Below are 12173 nucleotides of genomic sequence, written 5' to 3' on the forward strand. Positions count from 1 at the left end.
GGAGGGCTATGGTGAGATTGGCAGTGGGTGTAGCCAGATGGAGGTTGTGCGTAGGGGTTAAGTACTCGGGTGCTGGAGTTAGTCTCACTGGATTCACAATCTGCTTAGGAGTTGTGTAACTGCTTAGGAGGGCACGTTACTAAATCTAGCTAAGCCTCTGTTCCTCATCCATAAAATGTAAAGCATAGTACGGGGATTATAGTAAGTTCTCGGTAAAGGGTAGCTATCTTCCTTATTAAACTAGCTGTTTTTCACCACCCAAACTTCACAAATACTAACAGTTAATATTGTACTTGCATGTTAGTCCCGTAAACTCCTTAGGAATTCAGTTGAAATTATAGGCAGTGCCACATAGCTGATTTCTGATGAGAAATAACCAACAACTTGCCCTCTTGAATCCATATAGTGCCCTCCTTAAGGATTACACCTCGTGCAAATGTTTTCATTGTATGTTCTATGATGATTGGCTGATATTGACAGAATGTTACAGTTTTTTTAGATATGTCATTTATTTCCTTTGTAAAACTTGGATAGAACCTTGCTGAGCCATCCAAAGCCCGGGTCCTTCCGGACAAATGCTCCCCCTGCTGACTTTCTTTGAAGCTGCAGGGCCATCCAAGGGCTCGCCAAGTTGAAGATGGGAGGAATCAAGCTAACTTGAATCTGCTTACTGTGTGCATATTATTCCAAAAGGCATTACTCTTCTCTAATTCCACAAATACCAGATACTGTCCAGGTTAGGTGACACACAGATCCTTTTGTCAGATGGAGAATACACGCCAAATAATAGAAGACACGAAGGGTATGAAATGAATGGGACCAAAGAAAACAGGATTTGGAGGCTCCATTTTAAGCAAAAGCCTTTCCTTTGCTGATGTCTGACCAGAGTCTCATCCTACTGCAAATTCTCTTCAAAGTAGTAGTGATGGACGGATCAATTAGTGGTGTAATAGCAGGATTTTTATTGCAACGATTTTATGACTTTTTCTGGCTGAAAGCCGTAGTTCTCAGTCTTCGGGAGATGGTTTTTTATTCCCATCAGAAAATACTGTATGAGCCAAAGACTGATTGTGTCACAGAATGGGCATTGAATGGAGTGTAGAAAAGATACATACTTTGGAAGAAAGAATGGCGGGGGTGGGGGGAGGGGGTAGAAAGAGCACGATGAAGAGTTTGTGCACAGGAGAAGTGGTTACAGTTTCAGCTCTTGATCTTGCGAAGCTAGTAAAGTGCAGATTTCAAAATTTACCTACAAGCTGAAGGTTACAGCACATAGCTCACTTTTATTATCATTTCAGAGGTAATAAAATACATTTTATTATTAACTCGGAAACTCTACTTCCATATGATTACAGATAATGAGAGCATTGTATATTATTTTGTGGTGTTTTTATGTCTGTTTTTCTCTTGTTGCTAATCTACTTTCATTCACTTCCTCTTTTATTTCTTCAAAAGGTATGCTATGTTCCTTATAATGCATTTTTATAAATACTAAATGTGCAGAATTTTATAGCCATTTCATTCTGCCAACCTCAAAATCTGTCTTGTGCAACAAAACTATTTGAAATGAATGTTAAACATTTTGAAGCACATTAATGGAGGGAAAGAAACTGGGAAATGACAGATCTTTTTAACTCAACTATAAAGTCTTGTCTTGTTTTAATAGATCCTCTTAAAAATGTCATGGGGCTGACCCATCAGTCACTTCTTATATAGCCTCCGTGTGAAATGTGGGTTATTAAATGGCTATAGTTTCATTAACGAGAAAAGGGAAATGTAAAAATTCTTACAGAACTCTTCCTTGTGAGTTCTGCTGTACCTTTTCTCAGTGAAAGGATTTAGGCATTCAGGCCATGAAGGGAAAAAAAAGTGGTAGAAATTCCTCCAAGACTCTTGTCAAAGCTACTGCTGCCTTGAAGGGAGAAGGTTGAATGCAAGCTTGTGAGTTTCACACAGATTCCAAGGAAGCTCCTTTTCCATCTCTGCTGAGGCTTGTGGATACTATTATACCCTTTCTCTGTGAATATTCACCAAAATTTTCCAAGCACATAGGAATATCATCATATTAAGCACGTAGTTGCCTGAGTCAATAGCCACGTATACAAGAGGCCACAAAAATGACCACTTTGCATTTAGGTTTATTTTCAGTTATGTCAACAACTAATCTCAGCTAAGTCCTACAGAGCAACCACATGATTATCTGGGTCACCTATTATGGTGGCCAAAATAACCAGATTAGCAGATTAGCAGGCTTGATTTTAGATCATACAGAAACAATCCATTAGCCTCGATAGAATGGCACAAGTGCAATTTCCATAAATTACTGTATTTTTCTCCTTGTCTCAAGTAGACAATGCATGAACTATGACTGGTATTCACAGCAGCCTAATACACCCCTTCCATACCAAACCATGATTCTGGGAATACGCCAAAATCAGTTCTCCCCTTGGTCTCAGGAAAACCCCATCATTCCAAATAAAGATGGCATTCCCAGTTCCATTCCAAATGAATAACAGATAATAAACAATAATTAGCCAAACATGTTTGCTTTTCCTTCAATTCTCAGTTATTGTCAGAAAATTGCACCTTCTATCATGTATACACCATTCTGGGTTTTCTTAGACAAACTATGACTATTTTGTAGCACAAAAATATGGGCATTTCTTTACATTTGTGAAAGTATAGGTTATTTATTCCTACTTCTCCTCTCTGTGCCTCAGTTTCTTTATCTGTAAAATGCTTCTGTTTTGTAATCTGTAAAAATAGTACCTAACCACAGAGAGGAAGTATTGAAAGAGTTGATCCATGTCAACCTAAAGCAATGAGAACAATCTCGAAGGGCTCGGTAAGGGTTAGCTATTATTGTTATCATTTTTATTACTCTATTACTACAGATGCTACTACTCTGAAACATTAATCTTTTATAGAGTAAAATTATTTCCAGAGTCAGATCAGTTGAGGATAACTTAAATATATAAGGCAACAATGAAGAAAGACTATAAACGTCCAAATTCATAACTGAAATATCCTCTAAACATGTAGCATTTAGAAGTGTAACACATTCTTTCTGCCTCATCCTAATGTTTTTACCTCTTCTGATTAAAAGGGACATGTTCCCAGAGGGACATACTGAGAGAATATAACTCTTAGAAGAATCCGTTGCAAAGCAGATTTTCACATCTGAAAGGCAAAAAAGCGTGTTCAAAAATAAAGAAGGAAGGATGGTTTTAAGCATCCAGGAACCAATAGGAATGATAGACTTCAAAAAATAACGTAGTTTTGTTTTAGTTCACCAACAATGAACACCATTTATCCAAACACCTGCCAAAACTATTCGACCAGAATGTAAAGTCAAAAACAACTGATTTTTCCAGAGGCTAATACAAGTTTATCTTGGGACACGGAAATTTAAATTTGCTTCAAAGTGGTCAAATGCAAGTACGAACAGAGAAGAGCTTGATTTGCCGGCTTTCAGCCCAGAACTGCCCTCTCCCCACAGGGCCTGGCGCATAGAGCCTGGCAATGTGCCAGGCTCCTACGCCTATTTTTCCCTTTATGACAAGAGTGGGTTCTTTTCCTGTGAGCTTTTCTGGGCATGGGAGAGAAGAGCCTAATCAGGATGGAGCTCTGCCACACAAAGAACTAGCCTAGAGATAATGTGGCGATGTTTTATAAAACCTAGGGACCAGATTTTCATTTCTGCAGCCAGAGCCAGCCTTCAGCAACACTCCGAAGGAGACAAAGCTGCCTCCTTCTGAGCTGCAGCCCCTCCCTGAGCATCCGGGGCCTTCACTGCTCCCGGACTCCACACACCCTCTCCCTGGGCAGCATTCCGCGTGCAAGGCCCTCACTCCCAATCTCGGCTGCACCAGCGCTTTATACAAATGCCGCTGCTTCAGCCTAACTCCCCCGCCCCCAGAGTCTGACTTAATTGGTCTGGGGTGGAGCCGAGGCACTTTTTCGTGTGTTGTCGTGTTTTGTTTTCTTTTATCTCAAGCTTCTTAGATGATACTGATGTGCAGGCAGAGTTGAGAAGCACTGATGTAGAAGAACAAGATTCCTCAGCTTGGTTTGCAGATCACTGCAATCACCAGTGATGCATCCGAAACTCGGGTTCTTGAGCACTGAATCTGAACACCCCATGTAGTGTCAAAGGCATAGCTACGTTTAAGAACAAAATTTTCCTTTGTGACTACTTGTCCATCTTCTGTCCCATTCTCTACTAACTGCACTGACTCCTCCAAGATCATGTGATAATAGGTCCTATTGAAGTTACTGGTTAACCTTTTGACCAAGTCTCCTAAAGAAAACACAGAGGGTGATTCCAATCCGAAGAGTTTCTATGGCAGGCTGGTGAGATTTTGTTTGATTATTTGGGGGTTGGGGGGTAGGCAGGGGTGAAAACAAACCTTTTAGTGCCTGGCAAATTCTATTATACAGGTAGTTCCCTACTTCACTTGAGGCCTGTCCTGTGTGCTAAGGCTTAGTTTGTGAAAGGGAGAGTTTTGATCTCCGGAGCTAAGCTCCTGAGCCCCATTAGCCATTTTTATTAAGATCCTAATAAATACGGCACCTGCCTTCAGCTCAGGTCACAATCCCGGGGCGCCAGGATCCAGTCCCATGTTTTGCTCCCTGCTCAGCAGGGAGCCTGCTTCTTCCTCTCCCTCTGCCTCTCCCTGCTTGTACTCTCTCTCTCTCTGGCTCTCTCTCTCTCTCTCAGATAAATAAATAAAATCTTTCTTAAAAATCCTAATAAATATTATCTCATGGCTCCTTGCATCATGGGTGACCGACTCCACAAAATGGCAATACTTTTATTTATTAAATATTATAATATTTCATTAAATATACTAAATTTATTTTTATTAAATTTACTAAACGCAAAGTGAAGAGTAGCCCTCCACCGACCCATTTCTCTTCAAATATGTGAGGTTTTTTGACTCTGTGTTTCTCCCATGACATCAGCTTACATCAGTGGTTCTCAGCCTCGGCTATACCCTGTAATCACTTGGTAAGCTTTAAAACCACGTATGTCAGGGTCCCACTTCCCAGGCTCTGACTTAACTGGTGTCGGGTAGGCCTGAGCATGAGATTTTTTTTCTTTTTTTTTTTTTTTACAAAGATCCTGGATGATCCTACCATGCAGGCTGAGAACCGCTGGCCTTAAAGGAGGTGGGAGCAGGCTTCCACAGTTGTGCCCAGCAGAGTTCACACAGGAAGAGAATCTGATAAGTACAGTTCTTAAATGCAAGTAGGAGCTGGTAAAAAGAAGACGTTTTTCCTAGGATTGAAAAAAAATCCTGCTTTGCAAGCCATATAGGCCCCAAGAACATTATGCATGTACAATCATCATCTGTCACCATGACATGGGATGTTGTGAACATGTTACTTTCATTTGGTGTTTCAATTCCCTGACTTCATCTATTTCAACTACACCGACACTACTTCTCTTTCCAGAAATAAAGATAAGGATTTTTTTAAACTGAAATCTGGCCCCTCTGGGTCCGGATCGGTCTTTGTTTTGTCTCGTAGATCGCTGTCCGGGCGCATTGTCGGAGGCGTTTGGTGGTTCTTCACCCTGATCATAATTTCTTCCTATACTGCCAATCTTGCTGCTTTTCTGACTGTGGAGAGGATGGTTTCTCCTATAGAGAGTGCTGAAGACTTAGCTAAGCAGACTGAAATTGCATATGGGACCCTGGACTCCGGTTCAACCAAAGAATTTTTCCGAGTAAGTGCTTTCCGTGAATTGGACCGGCTGCTTTTTATTTTATCATCTTCCCACAAAGGCAAATTCATGGGGCTTTTAAGGGAGGGAGGGGAAAGTGTGGGGATGTTATCAAAGCAGAGTGTCTTAAATACAACACGGCTTGGTTGGTAACCCAATTCATTGTGGGTGAAAACCAAGACTTGTGTGCAGCGTAACAAGTGGTGTATCAAGAGTACAAGGCTCAAACTCCCAGGTTTGAATTCCACCCCGGCCACGCAGGGACTGTTTGTTCTTGGGCAAGTCATTTCACTTCTGTCGGCCTTCGTCCTCTTGCTTGAGAAATGAGGGGATTGAACCAAATAATATGCCTTCTCCTTTCTAGCTTTTACAAAACCAGTGATTTTATGTCTCAGCAGTTCATGGAAGGTAGGTATGTGACTCTGTCTTAGACTCTGAGGAGTGACAGACTATCAAATTGCATATTTTATTTTAGACAGTGGTTTCCTATTGAAATGCTCTATGCTTGTTTCAAGGATTCCTATCCGTGCTGATAATTCCATTTTCAGGGAAGCTGGTAATTGCTTTAATTTCTTCAGTACACTTATTCCGTGTCCACCACCCCGTCATCAGCCAGATTTTTGTGGGGAAACAGCAAGGTGTTCACAAGCAAAAATAGGAAAGCTGCATAAACACTGCCAAGAGGAAAGATAAAAGGAGATCAAAGCAGAAAATTATAGAAAGAAAATAAGATGGACAGGGCACTTTTTTAAAAAGAATTTATTTTATTTATCTGACAGACAGAGATCACAAGTAGGCTAAGAGGCAGGCAGAGAGGGAAGCGGGCTCCCCGCTGAGCAAAGAGCCCGACTCGGGACTTGATCCCAGGACCCTGGGACCATGACCTGAGCCGAAGACAGAGGCTTTAACCCACTGAGCCACCCAGGCACCCTGGACAAAGCACTTTTACATAAACTATCAAGATCTTTGTTCTAGACCAACTGAACTAAAAGAAAGGCCACCACTGGAGTATTTAAGAACTCAAATGTTGCTTCACTTGCCCCAAGTAGGAAAGTATGGTGATTAGAAAATTGGTCCATTCTATACATCACCTCTGCCTGCTACTGTTGCCAATAAAACTGCTTGTACCAATGATCCAGAAGACACTTATGTAGTAGGTAAATGGAAACGTTTAGTCTTTCCAACCAATAATCAAGTTATTGGATGGCAGGTCTAATTACTGACCTTTCCTCAAAGTCCAGGGTAAATGTTGGTTCAAAACCAGCTTATTTTAAGAAATCAGTAAAAAATAGATTTCTGCATGTATTATCATGAGATTTGTCCAATTGTTTCCTGGGAAACCAGGAGTACGTTTCTTAAAATTATAGCAATTAACTAAGAACTGTTTTCATTCCCTAAAAAAGAAAGCATTAGTTCTGGGACCCTTTCAAGAATTCTCATTGGCTCTGGATATCCAATTCTCACTTCTACCACTGTTTACCAACCAGATCAAAACTCCCAACCAGAGGCAGGGGCCCAGTACTGGAGCCATCAGTGAAGACCTTCTGGACCTAAGCTGGCCTTGACCCTCACCACTATGGCAGTCCCAGAAACTTGTCTCAGAATAATCCCTTGCCTGCATAAAACCATTCACACGTTACACAGCAGCAAGCCAGGGATTTCCATCTGCTGAGTAGTCTGCACGTAATCAGCTCCATGGAAAGCTGGTCTGGTATCAACCTTCAACAGCATGCCAGTCGGCATCAAGTTGCTGTATGAAGTAATTGATCACTTAAGCATTCAAGACACCAGACTTGGACACTCTGATAAGAGATATGTGTTCCATTGGAAAGCATTTTGCCTTCAAAAACGATTAGAAATTAGGAAGGTGTTCTTTAAATAGTAATCAATAGATGGCATCAATTCCCATTAAGCTTTCAAAGGCCATTCATCCATACCGCCAGCAAAGGACCTTCTCTGGCAAGATTGATTAACACTAAGGCTGGAAAACGTGACCAAATATTCATTGTCTCCACACCCAGACCCCACCCCCATGCATTTTGTGTCTTGCTCAAAAACCAGGAAAGTGTCTGCTAATCCATTCAATGATGGTTTCATTTAAAAACATCATATTACCAGAGCCAATTTGAATCAACATCCAATTCTGAGCAAAGCTATTGCCACGTTCTAATTGGTTTGTGGTTTCTAATGCTCACCAATTCCTAGTGACCTTTACAGCCAATGAGTAATTCGTATGGAAATGAAGCTGTTATGAAAATCTGATTAGAGAGGGAACTGGATATTTCTAGGTATAAGAAAATGCAAATCATTTTCTAATTCCCATGCACCACTTTTCTTTTTCCCCAAGTGGTTGCTGGTGACAGCGTTAGAATTCTGTGGGGAAGTTCTTTCAGACAGTACACAAAGGTTGATCTAAGAGTGAAACTGAGCAGTCTAGAAAAATCAACTTATTCAGCCTGCTTGTACTGAAAATGTCACATAGACCTAACAAAGGGTAAGGTTGGTATTCATATAATTGGGGGGGGGGTGCCAACCAATTGGTCTTGAAGCCATTTGTCCTCTCCATGTTCTCCACTCCACTCTCCTTGAACCACATCAGTCAGAAAAGACAGCCAGCCAGAACACATCATTTCTCGCTCAGGGACTTCACTGAACTAACATGTCACCACTCTCCCCACCCCGCAATGATGTCAAGGCAGTTTTAAGAATAGTCACTCCACCACACACAGAAAAAAGTGAGGACCTCCGATGGCATACCTTCTGAACTTTAGAGAATAAAACGAGATCACATGGAACATTTACAAACATAACATGAGCTCATTTCTTCCTATTCTCACTGCATACCAAAACCACAGGGACCAAATAGTAATACCATAAAACAGCCTGGGGCCAGCCCTCTAGTTCTTTCACTAAGAGAGAGAAATAAATAAAATACAATTCCTTTCTAATTGCCCTGCAGACATTTTTACTAGTCCTGGATAAGGCTGCCATTAAAATGATGGCATTTTTAAATGATTCCTTTGTTTCTCTCATTTTCCAGCTATCCTTAGCTCTTATTTGACAATCACATAAAGTCATAGGCACAGAGGGACCTGTTCCATCAGGAAAGACAGGGGGACACTGAGCAAAATGCATGTAGCTGAAAGAGACTTCTGAAATATTACCATCAGCTCTCTTGACTTGCAAACTGATTTCCTTAGACAGCAGCTCCAAAATGAAATGTCCCAACAACAGTGGCGGTACCCATACTAAAAAACCAGTCGACAGCTTTATTGTCATTGCCCAGAGAAATGCCACTATGATTTCAAAAGCTGCACCAAAATGATCATTCTCCACTAGGTTTTGGAAATTTAACCTGATACAGATTCATGTTTAAAAAGTAGCACTGGGAGAAAAAGCAATTCCAACATTCTATCTGCCTTCAGACCCCTAGCAATATTCCAAGATGACTATGATGCTTGATTTCTTTTCCAGAGACTTGACCAAATTCCCACTGAAGGCAGTTCAGGGGATCAAAGGGGGTTGTTTTCTTAAATGAAATGTTTAATATGATTTTAAACCCCTTTAAGAAATTAAACATAAAAGAAGAGGAGTGGAGAGAAAGTGAGTTGCTCTAGGGCCCTGGGCAGTACAGAGGAATTGTACTTCATCTGTAGACCACCAAGGGGACTGTTCTGTCTTCTTGCAGACATTGTACGCCATGTGTGGCACAGCTGAGTTACTAATGGAAACTGTTTTGTTTGAACACAGGACTCTTTGACTAATTGTTGTCATTGGTCATTTAAAATTTTTAAAATTCAGGCTGTAAATGAAGAGCCCTCCAAACTGATTTGAAAAGCAGTCCCTACTAGTAGTATTTAGATTCTGCTTACACATTTGGAATCTTTCTCTCTCACACACACAAGCATTTTCAGTTGGAGTCCACATGTCATTTCTCAGTTATCTATTATAGGGCTATTGAGGTATTTGGGGAAAGGGGAAAAGTCTCCTCACAGATGCAACTCTGCTGAGTATGTTGACCTTTTGACATGATCGAGAAAACTAACCATGAATTTTTATGCTTTGCTACAACTGAACTATGTACACAACAGACCACCCTGACCCCATAACCCATCTCCTAGCCTTAGGAAACAGATCAAAATGTAAAATCCTTTTGTTAAAAATTCTCTCACCAAGTACTATGATGAATTTGCAATCTTGAAAGACAACATACTTGGACAACTGCAACCAGATTTAATTGGTTTTGAAGACGCATATGATGTGACCAAATGTTTGAGGACACAGCCAAACCACACCCTAGGGAACACGTAATAACAACCACTAGAGATGAATTGACATTGAGGGATGTCATGTCAGAGACATCTGTGGTACATATCACCAGATAGTTTTTCAAAGGAAAAATTTGTTCCTTAATTTTGACATGGCTGGATGCCACCTTATCAAAAAACAGTCTTATTTTCCTATGCTGTATGATATATTACACAACAAGACTGCTAGACCTCAGAGGTCAAGACTGGAGGTAGAGCTCCAAGCACAAGATGAAGATCCTGCGACCTGCCCACATAGGGCTCTGGAAGAGGGAAATGTACACCCAGATGGCTGTTGGCTTTTCCCAGCTCTCTGCAGCCAGGGATCTGTTGTTCCATAAGTCTTCCTTGTACACAAGTCTTGACCTGGGTGAAGAGGACACTTTCCAAGGTAGTGGAGGTTGGTTGACCTGACAAGTGCCCACAACTGACAAATCATCTAATATCTGTCTCCAAGAGAAAGGAGACAGTGTAGCAATGAAGACAGGCTAATAATAATGTCCTAGATTCTACTACGTATTCTTCACTCCTCCAATAATAACTCTTTTTTTGAGCACATTCCATGTGCCAAGTTCCAGGCTAAGCACTGAGGCCCCATCTCTGTACACAAAATTAAATTTCTGCCTGTCTTTTGCCAAATCACATGAAAACACCTCAACAGGGTTTTCTACCATATTTGGAGGTTATTTGGGGGGAGAGGCTGACTTGAAACATTGGCATGTTAGGAAACTAGATGATCACACCTCCAGGGCAGCTGATAGTGCTTATTTTTATGCGGCTCCTTCTCCACACCTGCCAATCTGTGGGTACACCCCATGGTACAACCCCAACATGAAGGTCAGGTAGGTAATGAATAAAACAGAAATGGCCTCTACCCTCTGGGAGCTCACAATCTAGTTTCCAACACATATACATATGCATTACCACATTCGATGCCCTCGACAACCCCACAATGCAACCAGAATAGGTATGATTGCCCCTACTTTGGGGAGGAAGCACATGGAGCAAAATGACGTTGTGGCTTTCCGAATGTCACTCAGCTTCATGGGAGAGAGGTAGAACTCAGTCCAGATTGGGTCCTCTGTCCATTCCTTCTCAGTGCCTTTCTGGCATGAGTGTTCACAGAAACAGGGGATGTTATACATGAATCAAGCCTCTGGTGCAGCACATGCTAAGGCATCTGTATTATCTCCTGCTTGATCTTTGTCTTTATATTCCTTGATGGATCAGTTAGAAAAGAAAACCTACACATACTTCTAAATGATATTTTCCCATGTTCTGACAACCTCAAAAGAATCCAAGATAAGATAGCAAAGAAAAGGAAGACATCCATAAAACTAGAATGAATGCCGTAAATCTCCATTATTCACAGCTGAGTATAATTTCTGATATGCCAAGGGTTATATTGTGGCTGGATAGAATTGGAAAGAAAAAGAGAGAAGATAAAAATTTTTTCTACTTCCACATCTACTGATGACTTTCTTGTTTTTCTTTGGGTAAGAAGCATTTGGGTCAGTTTCCTCATCTATCAAGCAGAATGTTCTCTGCTCTACCTTCTTTATAGGGTTAGTAAGAGCATAAAAAAAGTATGAAAGTTTCTATAAATCCCAGAAGACTTTTTTTTTTAAAAAAAAGATCTTATTTATTCAAGAGAAAGAGATCAGGGGGAGGAGCAGAGGGAGAGGGATAAGCAGACTCCAAACTCAGCACAGAACCTGACACAGGGTTCATTCTCACAAGAGATCACGACCTGAGCTGAAATCAAGAGTCAGATGCTCCACTGACTGAACCACCCAGGCACCCCAAATCCCGGGAGACTTTAGGGTAAGGGCCCAACACTAGAACAATTAAACCATAAAGACTCCTGACAAGGCTCTGTGGAGACGTGAGGCAGGGGTATTTCCCAAGAAGAAAATAAGAGAAAATAAAATAATCTCTGCTGGTTCAGTGGAAGAGTGGTGGGTTTTTGCCAGACTTTGGGAGGAGATAGAAAGCTTACTCATATCTTTCCCCGCCCCATCCTCCTGATTCCATCCCTACCCTGTTATAAAATACTATTCCTGACCTCATTTCTTTGTCCATCTTCAGCCATTCCTTGGTGACCTGCAGATTCAACCACTTCACCATGTATGATTCAG

The 12173-nt window shown here is 41.2% G+C and overlaps 1 protein-coding gene across 7 annotated transcripts in view; it reads left to right on the forward strand.

The window, feature by feature from the left end:
* The window catches only part of GRIA3 (glutamate ionotropic receptor AMPA type subunit 3), a 284915-nt gene that overhangs the window by 223082 nt on the left and 49660 nt on the right, over window positions 1-12173 (forward strand). For all 7 annotated transcript variants that reach the window (XR_004282496.1, XM_032330365.1, XM_032330363.1 and 4 more), the window contains one exon: window positions 5533-5731. Coding sequence is in view for 6 of the 7 variants with exons in the window: in XM_032330365.1 (XP_032186256.1) it covers window positions 5533-5731 (199 nt within the window). In the remaining variant the exon portion in view is untranslated. The remainder of the gene's footprint in view (window positions 1-5532; window positions 5732-12173) is intronic.

Source organism: Mustela erminea, chromosome X (assembly GCF_009829155.1).
Source record: "Mustela erminea isolate mMusErm1 chromosome X, mMusErm1.Pri, whole genome shotgun sequence".
Taxonomy (NCBI): domain Eukaryota; kingdom Metazoa; phylum Chordata; class Mammalia; order Carnivora; family Mustelidae; genus Mustela; species Mustela erminea.